The sequence below is a fragment of the Narcine bancroftii genome, chromosome 13, assembly GCF_036971445.1.
Source record: "Narcine bancroftii isolate sNarBan1 chromosome 13, sNarBan1.hap1, whole genome shotgun sequence".
In the NCBI taxonomy this organism is placed as follows: Eukaryota; Metazoa; Chordata; class Chondrichthyes; order Torpediniformes; family Narcinidae; genus Narcine; species Narcine bancroftii.
In genome coordinates this window covers 10,992,018-11,009,460 of record NC_091481.1, presented here as the reverse complement: position 1 = coordinate 11,009,460, position 17,443 = coordinate 10,992,018, and the positions used below count along the sequence as shown (strand labels likewise).

The window sequence follows — 17,443 nt, the reverse complement described above, 5'->3', positions numbered from 1 at the left end:
ATAGGTGGTCGCCTTCCCAACCTGTCTACTCACTCCATTTCTCCCATCTGCCCAATACCCAATCCCTTTCTGCCTCCTCTTTATGTTTGCTATCCCCCTTCCCAACTTAGTGTTGATAAAGGATGCAGCCCAAAATATTGGGTGCTTCTCTCCACGGATGGTCCCTCCAGTTTATCTTTGTTCATAAATTGATGTCATCTGTCATTGCCCAAGCCAGATGGATCTTTTTATTCATTATAATCTTTCCATTCCAGCATGATCCTTGTAAATCTGTGATCCTGTGTAATTTCAAAGGCTTGAATGTCTGATGTCTGTCTCTGTCTTCCTATAGAGATCGATGCTCGTCCCTGGGATTTCCAGGCAGAGGAGTGTGCTCTGAGAGTCAACATTGAGACTTTCAACAGTCGTCGCTATGGCTTGTACCACAGTGACTTGGAGTTTGCCCCAGTGGACAATTGCCTGCAGAGTGTGCTGGGTTATTGGCTCCCACTGCCAGATGATTTCCGCTACAGTTATGAGCTCTGGTTGGAGAGGGAGGTCTTTGCCCAACCCATACGCTGGGAAGATCTTCTGCAGCCACTGGCTTGATAACTGCCTCTTGAGCAGGGGTTGCCTTCCAAAGACTTTTGGAATACCTATCTCAGCATGTGTCCCACTGTTTGATTTGTAACCTGCTGATGGGGGCTTGTTACTTCCCACCCATTCATCAATGTCTGTCAATCTTACCTGAGTGAGTTTGTTCCACGTCTGGCTTTGCATTCTCCTGAAGCAGCACGACCAGAACTATCAGGGGAGGAACCTTCTATCCACCTTGGAGATGCTTTCCTCTTGAGACAAGCTGGGCAACACCCTGATATCGTGAGGTGAAGGGCCTGTTCCTGTGCTTTACTCTTCTAGGTTCTAAAACCCTGCATCCTTCCCATCCTGTGGCCATGAGCATTAGTGAGCTCAGTGCCTCAGCATTCCGCACCTTTGCTGCTAGAGTCATGACAAGATCAGTATGTGCACTGGGCAAGAGAGGAGGTGGCATAGTTCCCTTTGTGACCTATTGTAGATTTATAATGATCTACTGCACATACCCTCATTGAATGTGTCTTAAACTACAGATCCATCTCTTCCCACTCTGGTCTACAGCCTCTTTTTAAACTTTATTTACTTCCAAGATTTTCAATTGGTTCTCTGTGGAGCTCCATTGAAGAATAGCCACAGGGAACTCATTGAAAGTCTTGAACTGCCTCCTCCTGTCTTGGAATTACTTTGCCTCAGTGGTCTTGTGGAAATTGTGGGCTCTTGTTACACGGCACGGTTGGCGTAGCAGTTAGTGCAAGGCCTTTACAGTGCCAGCAATTGGGACTGATGCACAATCAATTATACAAAGACTGAAGTTACTGAAATTGAAGGCTTTTATTAGCGAGAGATGGACAGCATCCCTTGTGTTGCTGGCTCTCCCTGACCCAGGCTTGAATTGGGGGAAGGGTTGTGGCATGACTGCCTTTATGGACAGTGAGAGCAGGGTCAAACATAAAAAGGTCATATAATTTACATAAGCAGTAGTGGTTTCACCACAGGGGCTTAGGTTCGAATCCTGCGCTCTCTGTAAGGAATTTATATGTCCTCTGCATGTCTGCATGGGCCTTTTCTGTTTGAAATGTACTGGGGGGTGTAAGTTAATTGGGTATAAATTGGGTGGCATGGACTTGTGGGCCAAAATGGCCTGTAACCATGCAGTATGTCTAAATTAAAAATTAAGGTTACCACAGGAAAGCAGGCCAAATTGCCCATGAAATCCTTGTCACATCTTTAAAATGTTGCACTCAAAACTGGACACAATTTTTTAGACATACAGCATGGTAACAGGCCTCGATCCTGTGCTACCCAATTATACCCAATTGACCTACAACCCCGGCACACTTTGAAGAGTGGGGGGAAACACCTACGCAGACACAGGGAAAATGTTAAAACTCCTTACAGGCAGAGCCAGATTTGAACCTAAGTCACTGGCTCTGTAACAGTGTTGCTGCTATGTCCTGCGTGTGGCCAAGTTCATGTTTTATAAACCTCCTTCATGATTTTCTGCCACTTTTATAAACTCAGAAATTTGTGTTTTTTGTTGCTTTTTTTCTATCCATTTTGCCACTTTCATCAAACTATGCATGGTTGCCTCTTCTGTGTGACAGAACACTTGTAGAATTATGCTCTCTTGTTTATGCTATCTTTGTTTTACCAATGGAAATGGAATATTCTATATTTTTCTGCATAAACTTAATGTATCCATCTCTCAACATTCTCAAGTCAATGACCATCTTTCTCATGGTTTACTCTGCTTCCAAGTTTACTGTTGTGTGCATCGATCATTGATGTATATTAAAAGCCCAGAGGATCTAATTTCCTCCAGTCTATCAAACAATTATCCACTTTTCTGTTTACTATCATTTAATCATTTCTGTAATTCTACTGCTACTGCCCATTGCTCTATTAAGAGACATTCTGTTGCTTGTATTAAAACTATTGGTACCCATCAGTGCCAATTATCCTTCTTGTAGAAGTTCTACAAAAAAACAAAACAAAACAAACATTACTTAAGAATTAGAAAACAGCAATAAAATTCTTTGGACACATCATGCGAAGAGATGCAGTAGAACATTTAGTTACAACGGGAAAGCTAGAAGGAAAAAGAAGCAGAGGCAGACTGAAAATGAGAGATGGATTGACATCATGGTTAGAAACAGAAGGCAACAACTCCAATTCAGAGGGTCAGACAGTGATGGATGGAGAGACATGATCGCCCACGTCGAACGGCAAGGCACCTGAATGTTACGTTAATTCTATTTACAATAAACGTTTGGCAACCCCTGAGTTATACAGTTTTGTGTTTTTAATGGGTGCAGCAGACTAGCATAAGATGGACGGTGAGTTTTGGGCCAAACTGATATTCGAGGGAGTTTCACACATTTCATGACCACTGCATAACTGTGGACCAAACAAGTGAGATGGATCTCCGAGTCAACAGACCACTCATTCAGGCACACAGGGCCTCTGTTTAATATGCACCTGAAAACAGCATTTGTAACAATACTTCTTTGATTGGTACACATTTGAGATTGGGTATTCAGTCCAAACCATCAATCACCCAACACCGCCTGTTTAGACAGTGCACAACTGCAAGCTGGAAGGTCAGATTAGAAAAAAAAAAGAATTTCTGGAGGAACTCGGCTGACCTCACAGCATCCATAGGATGTAAAGATATAATAACCGATGTTTTGGGCTTGAACCCTTTCTCAGGAATGAGGCAAGAACAGGAAGGTGTCAGAATAAAGACAATATTGGCAGGAGGATTTTTAGGGTTCTTTCTGGGCTGTTTTGATCTCTGTGGAAGAACCTTTTGTATCCCTACTCCTAATCTGATAGACTTTGTTGGGCCTTGCCCTGAAAAGCCTCATGTTCCATTGTGACCCCTTTATCAGTAGAAAGTCTCTGCTGTGAAGTCATAAGTAGTCTCAGTGACATCCTAGATAACTAATGCGACTCACAATGCACTCTTCCTATTCATGATGTCACAGGCAATGGAGATTTAACAACTTTTCTGGAACTGGATAGACTGGTTGCTGGGAGATGGTGAGTATATTGTTGAGAGGGTTCAACTGGATAATGTAATATATTAAAGGTAATGTTGAAAACCTGGAACAATTTTGATCGAGTCGGGGAGGGCGAAGTATCTGTTTCAAAACATTCTGATGAAAATACTCAGCAAGTCGAACAGCATCTGTAGTGAGCAAAACAGAATGAGCGTTTCCAACATTAAATCGTGGCTGACCTGATGGTAACCTCAACTCCCCATCCTATCTACCCCCAGTCACCCTTCCATCAAACCTGGCCTGTCTCTAACCGGACAATCCTGGTCGACCAGCGTTGTTTGCCTCCCGAACCCTGTCTCCTCCTGTCCAGACCTTTCCTCCCTCCAGCCTTCACATTGACCACCCTTTTGACAACTTCTCGTCTTTGACATTTCCACCTTTGGCAAAGACGATCTCCAGTATCTCCCCCTCTAAAGATTGTCTCGCCAGAACTTCCATCAACTCTTCCTGCCGCCTCCAACGCGCTGGAGAGAACAATCCTTGTTAATACTCCTGGTGAACGACTTCTCCGAAGCCGCCCACAATCTGACCCCAACGTTTCACCCAGCTGCCGGCTCGGGGGGACATGTCACAGACGGGGTGGGGGGGGGGGTCCTCGGGGACTGTCTACTTCTCAGGAGGGGATTCATGCCTCAGTTGCTGCCACTGGGGACCCTTGATTTCCAGATGTTCCCGGTGGGATATTTATCCTCCCCAAAGCTGACACGGGGAATATTGGCTCCCAATGGCGTGGTGCACGGCGACTTTAATGCTCGGGTGCCTTCCCCGGGAATCTTCCCTCCGTCAACGACCCGGGACCTTCTCTGCTTTAGTTCGTTCCCAGGGAGACCCGCCGTCAACAACTGTTTTCCGCCTGAGCCCGCAGCGAAGGGTTGGAGTGGCCGGGTGAGGAAGCAGCAGCTGCCTCGGGGAGGGGGTGGGAGGGGGGGGGTGGGGGGGGGGGGGTGGGGGGAGAGTAGCGAACAAGCAGCGTGCCTGTGGCTGGGCGCTGATGTTGCTGAGCTGGGTTCCCGGTCCCACCATTTGGATGGAGGTGTTTGCCAGGAACCTGCGCCCAGCCGGGCGGTTCTGCTGGCCGGTCAGGTCTGAGCGAGCACTGTGCACATGCCTGGCCGGCGAGATCGGGTGCAGGGGAACGTGGGGCAGACTCGGTGATGGGCCACTCGCCCCCCACCTGCTGGGAACTACGGCTCTTTCCCTAGAGAGAGATGAAATGGTGGAACTCACTGACCCTTGAGGGGTGGGGTGGGGGTGGTCAATGAGATGGGAGAGAGGAGACGGAGGGTCCCGAGGAGGACCACCATAAAGCCGACGGGTTGAATGGCCTGATCGGGTGCTGCAACTACCTGGCAAGCTTGGAAAGGTCACTCACCGGTAGGGAGTCGAGGGATTGCAGATGCAACAATCTGGAGTGGCCAACAACCTGCTGGAGCTCCTCATCGGGTCGGCAGAATCAATGGGAGAAAGAGAACTGTCATCGTTTCTGGCTGGAACCCCTCAAGATTGAGAGCGCAGAGGGGAGATGGCCAGTGTAATGAGTAGACTGGGAGGGGTTGGACCAGTGGGGCAGCCAGGGGTGAAGAATGAAGGTCAGAGGCAGTGGATTGGCAGGTGCCAGATAAAGGGAGAGAGGCAAGAGAAACAAAGGGGTCAGGAGGAGGAAGGTACAGAATGGGTAAGGAAAAGGTGATGGAATCTGATAAGAGAATGTAACAATTGTGGTATAATGAGACCAAATGGAACTGAAAGGGTGGGGGAACTCACGTGGAGTCCACGTTGCCCCTTTGAACCTGCCCATCCTTTCGTTCATCAGATTGATCAGAATCCATTTACCTAACTGGATTCCAAAACCATTCGTAAATTCTCTATAAATACAGACTAGAGAAGAAAAGCATATGGTATGCTTCTGAAAGACAGTGCCGTTCTTGGTCTGAGGGAGGTTGAGGTCATGGGCATTTGCATGAGCTGCCCGTGGGAGGTCAGGGAAAAGGAGGTCTGAAAGTTGTATGGACCTGGAGGGGTTGCAGCAGCAAAGGGACTGAATTAGAAATGGGGTGGGGGGGGGGGTGTCATCGTGGAAGTTATTATAAAAACAAAGGTGAATTCACTTGGTATGCACTGATGATGATTCTCCAATTGCTGTTTCTCTCCAGGAGATGGTCACCCTCAAACAGGAAAAGGAAGATACTCAGTCTGTGATTCAAATAACTTTATAATGGTAAAGTATTGAATAAACATCCTTTTTTATAAGGCCCTACTTTTCTCAACATTTTTTTTTTGGCTATGGTCCCCTTGGGACTCTTCTCAAAGTTTATGGGTCCCCCTCACTGTGAAGCAGTCAAGTTTAGTTGGTTTCTTCCATACTTCTATCAACCAAATTAAAAACATTTTATGATTTTAGTATGTGGCCCCAGGGAGTCTGTACAGCCCCTATCGAGAATAGCTGCTCCAATGAATCACTAAATTCTGTGCCTCTACTGAAGCAAATAATAATTTTGCACCTTTTTTGTTTTTTTTTTTAATTTTTTTATTTTTCACACTATAAACCATACTGATCAAAATACATACAGACATTTTTCTCTTGAATATATACAGTATCATTTTCTCCCCTTTTCCCTCCCTCCCTCACCCCCCCTTCCCATTTATTCAAAGTTCAATCTATAACATACATTAAACCCGTTAAACAACGTCGTCACTTAATAAAAATAAACAAGAAATTTTTGTCTTTTACTTTTATATACTGAGTCAGTTCATTTCGTTGTCTACTCCTTCTGTCATTTTAGGTGGTGGAGGTCCGTGGTAGGATTTTTCTATTGTGTTTCATGTGTGGTTACCATATTTGTTTGATCATTGTGATGTTATTTCTTAAATTATATGTTATTTTTTCTAATAGAATACATTTTTTTATTTCTATGTACCATTGTTGTATTCTCAAGTTGTCTTCTAATTTCCAGGTTGACATAATACATTTTTTTGCTACAGCTAGGGCTATCATAATAAATCTTTTTTGTGCTCCATCCAAATCGAGTCCAGATTCTTTATTTCTTGTATTACTTAGAAGAAAGATCGAAAGATCTCTGGGTTTTTTTGTATATTGCTTTTTGTGATTTTATTTAATATCTGGTTTAGATCTTCCCAAAATTTTTTCACTTTCTCACATGCCCAAATTGCATGTACTGTTGTTCCCGTTTCCTTCTTACAGCAAAAACATCTGTCTGATACTGTTGGGTCCCATTTATTTAACTTTTGGGATGTGATGTATAGCCTGTGTAACCAATTATATTGTATCATGCGTAACATCGTGTCTATTGTATTTCTCATAGTTCCGGAGCATAGCTTTTCCCATGTTTCATTCTTTATGTTTAGATCTTGTTCCCATTTTTGTTTAGGTTACAGTTTGTTTCGTCATTCTCCTTTTCTTGCAGTTTGATGTACATGTTTGTTATAAATTTTTAAATTATCATTGTGTCTGTAATCACATATTCAAAATTGCTTCCTTCTGGTAACCTCAGACTGTTTCCCAATTTGTCCTTCAAGTAGGTTTTCAGTTGGTGGTATGCAAACATTGTATCGTGAGTTATATTATATTTGACCTTCATTTGTTCTAAAGATAATAATTTATTTCCTGAAAAACAATTTTCTATTCTTTTGATCCCTTTTCTCTCCCACTCTCTGAAGGAAAGGTTATTTATTGTGAAAGGGATTAGTTGATTTTGTGTCAATATTAATTTTGGTAGTTGAGCAGATGGTGAATTCCTATGTTGCACCAATTTTTCATCCCACTTATATAGTATATGTTCAGGTATCTTCTCCCCTATTTTATCTAGCTCTAATCTGGTCCAATCTGTTTTTTTTCCTTGTTTGATAAAAATCTGATAGGTATCTTAATTGTGCTGCTCTGTAATAATTCTTAAAGTTTGGTAGTTGTAAGCCTCCTTGTTTGTACCATTCTGTTAATTTATCTAGTGCTATCCTCGGTTTCCCCCCTTTCCATAAGAATTTCCTTATTATTTTATTTAGCTCCTTGAAGAATTTCTCTGTTAGGTGAATTGGTAATGATTGAAATAGGTATTGTATCCTTGGGAAGATGTTCATTATCCTTCCTACCAGTGCTCTAAGTCATCTTGTAATGTATTTTTTTTCTTTAATGGCTGATAATTTAGTTTATATAGATGGCCGAGATTATTATTTAGTTGTATACCTAGGTATCGAATTGCTTGTGTTTGCCATCTAAATGGTGATTCTTTCTTAAACTTTGTGAAATCTGCATTATTCATTGGCATTGCTTCACTTTTATTTGCGTTGATCTTGTACCCTGATACTTCATATTCCTTCAATTTCTTATGTAATTCTTTTATTGATATTTCTGGTTCTGTTAAGTATATTATAACGTCATCTGCAAATAGACTGATTTTATATTTCTTTTATTTTTATCCCTCTTATTTTATTTTCTGTTCTTATAAGTTCTGCTAGTGGTTCTATAGCTAACGCGAACAGTGAGGGAGATAGTGGACATCCCTGCCTTGTTGATCTGCTTAATTTAAATTGGTTTGAATTTGCTTTCGCCAATGGTCCCTTATATAATGCTTTAATCCAATTTATATATTTCTCTGGTAGGTTGAATTTTTGTAGTACTTTGAATAAATAATTCCATTCCTCTCTGTCAAAGGCTTTCTCTGTGTCTAAAGCAACCACTACTGTTGGAGTTTTGTTTCCTTCTACTGCATGGATTAAGTTAATGAATTTACAGATATTGTCCGTTGTTTGTCTTTTTTTAATAAATCAGTTTGGTCTAGTTTTACTATTTTTGGTACACAGTCGGCCAATCTGTTTGCTAATAGTTTAGCTATTATCTTATAATCTGTGTTAAGTAGAGATATTGGTCTATACGATGCTGGTGTTAGTGGATCTATCCCCGTCTTTGGTATTACTGTAATTATTGCCGTTTTGCATGAATCTGGTATGTTTTGTGTTTTTTCAATCTGGTTCATTACTTCCAGGAGAGGAGGAATTAATAAGTCTTTAAATGTTTTATAGAATTCTATTGAAAGTCTATCCTCTCCAGATGTTTTATTGTTCATTAGTTTTTTTAGTATCTCCTGTATTTCTTCTATTTCAAATGGTTTTATTAATTTATTTTGCTCCTCTTTGCAATTTCGGTAGTTCAATTTTAGTTAGAAATTCATCTATTTTGTCTTCTTTCCCTTCGTTTTCAGTTTGATATAGTTGTTTGTAGAATTCCCTGAAGTTTTCGTTGATCTCCGTTGGGTTATATGTAATTTGTTTGTTCTTTTTCCTTGATGCCAATACCACTCTTTTAGTTTGTTCTGTCTTAAGCTGCCAGGCTAGTATTTTGTGCATTTTTTTCTCCTAACTCATAATACTTCTGCTTTGTCTTCATTATGTTCTTCTCCACCTTATATGTTTGTAGTGTTTCATATTTTATTTTCTAGTCTGTCAATTCTCTTCTTTTAGTTGTATCTTCCTTTATTGTTAATTATTTTTTCTATATTTGTTATTTCCCTTTCCAATTGTTCTATTTCTCGATTGTAGTCCTTCTTCATCTTAGTTACATAACTTATTATCTGTCCTCTGATGAATGCTTGCATTGCGTCCCATAGTATAAATTTATCTTTCACTGATTCCGTATTTATTTCAAAGTACATTTTAATTTGTCGCTCAATTAATTCTCTAAAATCCTGTCTTTTAAGTAGCATGGAGTTTAATCTCCATCTATACATTCTTGGTGGGATATAACAGGGGTGAGTGATCCGATAACAATCTAGCTTTATATTCCGTTTTCTTAACTCTTCCTTGAATGTGGGCTGATAACAGGAATAGGTGTGTCCTTGAGTATGTTTCATGTCTACCTGAATAATATGAATATTCCTTTTCCTTTGGGTGTTGTTTCCTCCATATATCCAAAAGTTGCATTTCCTGCATCGATTTGATTATAAATTTGGTTACTTTGTTCTTTCTGTTAGTCTTTTTTCCAGTTTTATCCATGTTTGAGTCCAAATTAAGGTTAAAATCCCCTCCTATTAGTATATTCCCTTGCATACCTGCGATCTTCAAAAAGATATCTTGCATAAATTTTTGATCTTCTTCATTAGGTGCGTATATATTGAGTAAATTCCAAAATTCTGAATATATCTGACATTTTATCATTACATACCTCCCTGCTGGGTCTATATTTCCTCTTCTATTTTGATTGGTACATTTTTATTGATTAATATAGCTACTCCTCTGGCTTTTGAATTATATGATGCTGTTGTTACATGTCCTATCCAATCTCTCTTTAATTTCCTGTGTTCCACTTCAGTTAGATGTGTTTCTTGCACGAATGCTATAAATATTTAAAGTCATATAGTTCAACATGGCCATTTCATACTTTGTTTATCTTTCCTTTCCGTTTCCTCATCACCACCTTCCCTTCTTATCTATTTCTGGTTTTTTTTGAACACATTGTAAGACAACATTTCTAAAACATAAAATATTTCCACTATTCCCAAATCTAAAATTCCTTTAACCCCTCTCTGAGTTGCCCTTTGTCCCTTGTCAGGCAACCACATCTCCCCTCTCCATTTGGATTTGCGAACCCGCTCGCAAGCGTCAACTGATTTCACAGTGACTGTTATTCTTCCCCACCCAGCCCCCCAGAAAAGATTTTAATCTTCATATATAACAAAGCTCACTCTCTTAATTCCATCCTTACTTCCTTTCTTCCCTTTCTTTCCCTTCTTAGTTCTTACTTATACTTTATTCTTCTTTTTTATATATAGTTTGTTGTCATTTTTGATCTTGTTACATCTCTTCATCTCTCTGTTTTGTAGGTGTTCTGCAAATTTTCGTGCTTTTTCCGGATCTGAGAAAAGTTTGCTTTGCTGCCCCGGGATAACTATTTTAAGCACCGCTGGATATTTTAACATAAATTTGTAACCTTTTTTCCATAGGGTCAATTTTGTTGCGTTAAACTCCTTCCTCTTCAGGAGTTCAAAATTTATGTCTGGGTAGAAAAATTTTTTTGATCTTTGTATTCCAGTGGTTTTTTTTGTCTTCTCTTATTTTTTATATTGCCTTATCCAATATATTTTCTCTTGTTGTATATCTTAGGAACTTTACTAGAATGGATCTTGGTTTTTGATGTGGTTGTGGTTTAGGGGCTAATGTTCTGTGTGCCCTTTCTATTTCCATTCCTTCCAGTAATTCTAGAATTCCTAGGACCCTGGGGATCCATTCTTTTATAAATTCTTTCATATCTTTGCCTTCTTCATCTTCCTTAAGGCCCACTATCTTTATATTGTCCTATTATAGTTTTCCATTATATCTATCTTCTGAGCTAACAGCTCCTGTGTTTCTTTAACTTTTTTATCAGATTCTTCTAATTTCTTTTTTAAGTCATCTACTTCCATTTCTACGGCTGTTTCTCGTTTTTCTACTCTTTTCCCTATTTCTGTCATGACCATCTCTAATCTATTCACTTTTTCTTTTGTACCTTTTATTCTTCTTTTTATTTCACTGAATTCTTATGTCAGCCATTCTTTTAATGTTTCCATATATTCTTTAAAAAAATTTTTATCCATGTACTGTCCCTTCACTTCATCTTCCATTTCTCTGTGTAGAGTTTGATGTTCTCCCTCCTCTTCTTCTGAGTCCACTCCAGGATCTGTGTCCTCTACCTCTGTCTCTTCTGATCTTCTTGTTGGGTTGTTTATTTTATTTTGTTGTGTATTTTTGGTCTTCTTATTTTCATTAGAAGTGTCTTGGTGTTGGTCTTCTTCCTCTGGGTTGGTCCTCTGTTGTTTCTCTGATTTCCTTTTTTTTTATTCTCTTCCTTCTTGTTCCCATTATTTTCTATGTTTTCCTGTTGGGAGTCTTGCTGTTGTGTTATACTTGTCTGTTTCAGCTGTGGAGATTTACTCCTCAGTTGGTCCCCCCTCCCGTCGGTGTTGTTTTTGTCTTGTGCATGTGCGGTTGCACACTTTTGTTTTTGTAGTCCTGAGTTCGGTGATTCCACTGACCTCAGGGAGCGGGCTTCTCTCTCCACGGTGGGCCTCCTCGTACAGGTAAGGCCTTCACCTTTCTCTTCCAACGTCTTTCCTTCTTCTTCCTGTTGTTTTTGGTTTTTCTTTCTTTGCTGCCATTTTCTCCACACTTTTATTTTTAATTTGTTATGGTTTCTGTGTTTGTGGCTTTGCTTTTTCTTTACTTTTTTTTTAACATTTCTGGAGAGGGCTGGTATTTTCTTACCGGTCACTACTCCATCACGTGACATCCCCCGCACATTTTTTGTCGAGCAACGATAGTTAGGAGATGTTCATTTACCAACAGTCTTGAACCTCCATCTCTTTTATCCCCAAATCCCCACAGTGAGTCTTTGATTCCAATTCATGCTGGCGGTGCCTTGACTGTAACATGTGGTTGGGCAGGAGCAAGAAGGATCATGGATCTCCACCAGCTGCAGGTTTCCTTTGGGCTGGTGGTGGTGGGTAGGAAGGACATTAGATGTTTGGGTCATTCTATTTGTTGGAATAACCAAGTTGCCTGCTTTTTGTTGCAGCCCACCAAAGGTGGCAAGCCCAAGGGGCAGGGTGCAGGTGCCAAGAAGAAGCGTGGCAAGAGGGCCGCAGGTGCCAAGAAGAAGAAGAAGGAGAAAAGTCCCAAATCCGAAGTGGAAGTGGATATTCTGAGCCCTGCAGCCATGTTCAATTTGTATTACATCTCTCACAATGTACCCTCTTGCCTTGCCTATCGAGGCTTCCTCTGGCCAAGAAGACCCAAGAAGAAAGGGCGGAAATGAAATGATGAAATAAATAGGTAGCAAAATAAACATCTGATATTCTAACATAAGGCGATACAGGGCAAAAGGTGTCTATTTATCAACAGACTGGTTTGTGCTGCATTTTATTTCAATTTTCCCTTCTCACGTTGCCATCCCATTGTATTGATGAGGTGTGTCAATGGATTGAGTGCTTTCTTATATCTCTGCAGATCAACAGAAATCTGGGAGAAAGATTGAGGGTGAGTGCAGGATAAAAGGTAACAGAAAAATGTTGGCTTTTTTTTTAGTAAACCCGTAGCGTGGAAGTTATGCTCTTAAACCAGGCAACTAAAGGAACAAAATCCAGCTGGATTTCCAAGTTGCCATGATTCAAACTAAAGAACTGTACAGTTCTTCTTGCAGTTTGACCAGCATTTGTCCTTCAGGAGAAGTGGTCAATTGTTCATTTTCCTTCTTCAAATAGTTCATTGTTTGCAAAGCATTATGGAATGCCTGAAGGATGTGAAAGTTGCAATATAAATACAAGTTCCTTGTTTTAGTTTGTTCTATTTAAATTGGTTGAAACAATAAAAGATGAATTATAGAACAAAATCTAAAGCCCCACTCGCCAAAGGCAGTGGTCAATTGATTATATGATCCAATGGATATATAATGGGAGAGAGATCAAAAGTGAGTAACTTGGGTTAGGTTTAGAATAACTAATCTTTATCCTAACACTTAGGATCTTTCATACAAAATATGTGTGATTTATTTATTTAAATATGGTGAGAATGACTCAGTGCTATTGGTTGGAGCTCCACTTGTCTGAATAGCAACGATTTCTGGGGAAATGAGAAGAGCAACAAGGAAACAATTTTTTTAAAAACTCACAAAGGGTATCCCTTTATAAAAAAAAATAGTGATTGGGTGTCCCTGCCTCTACCCAGTGGTTCTCAACCTTTTTCTTTCCACTCACATATCACTTTAAGTAATCCCTATGCCATCGGTACTCTCTGAATAGTAAGGAATTGCTTCAGGTGGTTTGTGAGTGGGAAGGGAAGGTTGAGAATCACTGCTCTAGACCCAGTTGTTACTGAAATATTTTGCTTGATAAAAACTGTCATTGGCCCATTTCCTTTGGAGTTATGAAACCGTGCACATAATGAGTCAATTAGGTACGATTAAAACAGTGGTTTTCAAACTTTTTATTTCTACTCACATATCACCTTAATCAATCCCTTACTAATCACAGAGCACCTATGGCATAGGGATTGCTCAAAGTGGTATGTGAATGAAAAGGAAAAGGTTAAGAACCACTGGATCCTTTAAGGAAAATATCATTATTAAATGCTTATCCCTAATTGTTTTTGGGTTAGAGGGAGGAAAATGTGTGATTTTTTTTTTAATTTTAATTTAGACAGGCCATGCCACCCAATTTACACCCAATTAAGCTACAACCTCCTTACACATCGAAGGGTGAGAGGAAACCGGAACTCCCGGGAGAAACCTTCACAGGCACAGGGAGAATGTACAAACTCCTTTCAGACAGTGCAGGATTTGAACCCCAGTCCTGATCACTGGAACTGTAAAAGTGTTGCTCAACCAATGATGTTAAAGATTCAAAATTCATTTATTGTCATATAATAAGAGGTGTAATATTGCAAAAAATTTGCTTTTGTCTTTCTCTGGTACCTCTTGCAGCCAGGAGTCACACAGGTGCCAGTCCAAACCAGTCACGCCAAGCTCCAGATCTGAACCTCCAACACAATCAGGAAGACCTCAGCACCCTCTCACGTCCCAGTTCTGATACCTGGTACTCCTTCAGCCAGTCTCCATCAGACTGCAACCTGGTGTGAATCCTTTGACCACAGTCACCAGCAGCACACAGCTTGCATGGGTTCCTTCCCTTGAGTTGCCAACAGCCTCTTTGTCTTTGCTTCTCCTCAAATGGGTGTGTGGGGGGAGGGTGTCCTACCCATTTTCTGGTGCCCTACACAATTCCTCCACTTCTTTGATCTGTAACCTCTTGAGACTGCTGCCTTCTTGATCCCAGACCCTGCGGTTGCAAGATTTCAAAATAAACCACCATCAGCTCCTTTAATTGTCAGTATAAAGCCTGTATGGAGTCTTCGATAGTTGGACTGGGTGGTATAACCCTGTGGAGCAGCACTGTCTTCTCACTCTCCCAGGACCGCAGCAACTTTAGCAGTGCCACCATTTTTTGTGTTGTTGGCACATAATAGGGAACTCGGAAATAGAATTCCATGAACTGGCAAAGGCTTAATGGGCCAAATGGCTCCTAACTAATAGGAAACTATAAATGGCCATTTGTTTGTTGGTCATTATTATTCTTAGTTCCTTTCAGATGTATATATTCATTAATTATGAAATCACCTAATGACCTTGGCAGGAATTGAACTTGGCTCCAAATTATGAGTCCTGGTCTGTTTTCTATCTTTGACTCCTTTAGGTTCAAGGATAACTTGCTTCCATTATCATATGGTATGATATAAGGTGAGGTATTTCTATGCTTGATCCACTAAATTGGGGCAGGTGATGTTTGATGGTGCAGGTGAGTGGACAATTTGAGGTGTAATGCTGTTGGCACTCCATCACTAAATGAAACTGGAGCCCCCAGGGAAAACCCATGCAGATATGGGGAGAATGTAGAAACTCCTTCCAGACAGTGCAGGGTTCAAACCACAGACCCGATCGCTGGTGCGATAATAGCATAGTGCCAACCGCTACATCAACCGCAATAAGTATCATTATGAAATGAAAGAAAGCTGCCACCATTGCCAAAACCCAGAATTGAACCAGGGACTTTAGATATTCAGTCTAATGCTCTCCCAACTGAACTATTTTGGCTGCACTCATTGTATATTTCTTCAAAGAAGCTTCAAGGATATCCCTGAAATGTTTTCTCTGTCATCTTGGGAAGTTCCAGTAGAGTGGAGTTTGGAATTGAATGTTTGTTTCAAGAGGCTGGTATCAGGCATCCAAAATATGTGACCTGCCCAACAGAGTTAATTGCTGGGTGTGCAAGGGAGGATATCGACATTGCATCTATTGCTGCTGGTGGGTTCAGATGAATTTATAGATGCAGCATTAGTACCAAATATACTTGTGTAAAAGTCAACCCCCTATTTTTGGCCCAAACATTTCATATAAAAGTTGAACCCCTATTTTGGGCCCAGCTGCCCACCCATCACAGCTCCTGTTGCCTCAACTGCAGACTTTCACCTCAACCCCAGCCATCTGCCCATCAGAACTCCTGATACCTCGAATGAAGTATTTACTGCTGTCAACATTAATACCCATGTAATAGTTGACCCTATAAATTTAACAAAATATAGTCTTCCAAACTTGACTTTATCACGAGTCTATGTGGTAGTATTTTTTAGGCTTTGAAGAATTTGCTGTGTGTAATCCACATCTCTGCACAAAAGGGTGGAGATCACTGTTGCCTTGCAGATGGTTAGTAGAGTTCATAGAGCTGCTGCCTCATGTATCTGGTGATCCAGGTCATTATCTTGACCTCACAGTATTGACCTTGGGTAATATGCTTGTGGAGTTTACACGTTCTAACTATGACTGTATGGATAGCCTTTGGGTGCTCAGGTTTCCTCCCACATCCTCCCACAAGGTGACGTGGTTAGAGTAGCAGTTAGCGCAATGCTGTTACAGGTGCCAGCAAGGCGCTGTCTGTAAGGAGTTGGTACATTCTCCCCGTGTCTGTGTGGGTTTCCTCTGGGTGGTCCGGTTTCCTCCCACACTCCAAAATGTATGGGGGTTGTAGGTTAATTGGGGTGTTTGGGCAACACAGGCTCATGAGCTGGAAGGGCCTGTGACTGTGCTGTGTGTAAGTTAAATGTTAGTTAGTGTAAATGGGTGTTTGATGAATGACATGGACTGGATGAGCCAAAGGCTGTTTCTGTGTGGTATAAGTCTATGACATGAACTTGGTTCTGGTCTTATTCTTCAAACACCCTTTGGTGGACAGAGGCCTGGTCAATCTAGTCATTAATGTATGCCCTTACCGATAGATAAGTCTTAATATATGGAAGTTATCAATGTTGACAGGTGTCTTACCATGTTTCTTGAGAATGGAGGCTAGTTTAATGCAGAGGTGAAGGTCTCAGGCCTTCTCTTGTGTCTTGAAAACAAGAACTATTTGGAGCTTTAACTCTGAGTGTGTGCAGACATGGGAGCTGTCTCGAGGCTGTAACTCAATTACTTTCCCACATGCTCCTTTCACCAGTTTCCATGGCAGGGCTTGAACATTTCCAGATCTTTAATCCAGTCTCTGGATCACCAGATTAATTACATGACTATGTTACAGTTGCCCTCTTGATGATGCTGAATGGGAGAAGCCAAGCTACTGAGCCATTTCACCCTGGGTGACTGAATGCACCTATTGGGTCATACATTGAACTAAGAGGGCAAACATAACTTCAGTTTAATGTCTCGTCCAGACGATGAGATTGCATTTGGTGTGGAACTTTTTATGCTTTTCACGATTATCACATGCAGACACTGGCATCACTAGGGTTGGTGTCACCCAGTGTTGTAACACATGGAGTCACCACCCCCACCCCCCGCCATGGACTGAATGTACGAGTGTACCAAGGTTAAAATAAATGGGTGTATGTTCCTTGTATGTCCAGGCTGGCGGTGCTGAGCATTTGGGGGGGGGGGGGTGTGGCGGTGGCTGCGACACTGAGCAGGGGGAGGTGGCAGAGGCACTGACTTGGAGGGGTGATGGTGGCACTGATCAGGGGAATGGGGGGGAGGTGGAAGCAGCAGTGACCTTGTAGCATATGCAGATGAAACCACGAGATTCATTTTGGTGTTACCCCCTCTAATGGTGTCACCCGGTGCGGCCTGCATCCCCTGCACCCCCTTAGTGGTGCCAGTGCGTGCAGAGACTTTCTGAGAACATTATAAGCAGAATAACTTGACTCTTATTTGAGTGACTGAGAGAAGTAACAAGAGATTGGGAATTAGATAACTCTTCTTCTTTGGCTTGGCTTCGCTGACGAAGATT

The 17,443-nt window shown here is 41.2% G+C and overlaps 2 protein-coding genes, 1 long non-coding RNA gene and 1 other non-coding gene across 8 annotated transcripts in view; 2 read left to right on the top strand and 2 right to left on the bottom strand.

Annotated features, from left to right (window-relative positions):
- The window catches only part of LOC138748529 (striatin-interacting protein 1 homolog), a 40,598-nt gene extending 37,742 nt beyond the window's left edge, over nt 1-2,856 (top strand). For both annotated transcript variants that reach the window (XM_069908888.1, XM_069908887.1), the window contains exon 21: nt 332-2,856. In XM_069908888.1, coding sequence (XP_069764989.1) covers nt 332-588 — 257 coding nt within the window. In that variant the 3' untranslated portion in view covers nt 589-2,856. The remainder of the gene's footprint in view (nt 1-331) is intronic.
- LOC138748531 (uncharacterized) lies at nt 2,336-4,532 on the bottom strand. Of its 2 annotated transcripts, none has more exons than XR_011348106.1 (3): nt 4,267-4,532; nt 3,679-3,763; nt 2,336-2,548 (listed from the first exon to the last, which is right to left on the bottom strand). It is a non-coding gene; the product is annotated as an uncharacterized lncRNA (long non-coding RNA). The 2 variants fall into 2 exon arrangements; XR_011348107.1 differs by lacking the exon at nt 4,267-4,532 and adding an exon at nt 4,013-4,260.
- LOC138748530 (small lysine-rich protein 1) lies at nt 3,514-12,485 on the top strand. Of its 3 annotated transcripts, none has more exons than XM_069908889.1 (3): nt 3,514-3,615; nt 5,789-5,853; nt 12,196-12,485. In XM_069908889.1, the coding sequence occupies exons 2-3, from the start codon at nt 5,851-5,853 to the stop codon at nt 12,433-12,435; spliced, it is 243 nt and encodes an 80-aa protein (XP_069764990.1). In that variant the 5' UTR covers nt 3,514-3,615; nt 5,789-5,850; the 3' UTR covers nt 12,436-12,485. The 3 variants fall into 3 exon arrangements, with proteins under 3 accessions (XP_069764990.1, XP_069764991.1, XP_069764992.1); XM_069908890.1 differs by lacking the exon at nt 3,514-3,615 and adding an exon at nt 3,624-3,664; XM_069908891.1 differs by lacking the exon at nt 3,514-3,615 and adding an exon at nt 4,444-4,520.
- A 2,707-nt stretch (nt 12,486-15,192) lies between these two features.
- On the bottom strand, nt 15,193-15,264 carry trnaf-gaa (transfer RNA phenylalanine (anticodon GAA)). Its single transcript has one exon. It is a non-coding gene; the product is annotated as a tRNA-Phe (tRNA).
- Nucleotides 15,265-17,443: the final 2,179 nt, after the last annotated feature.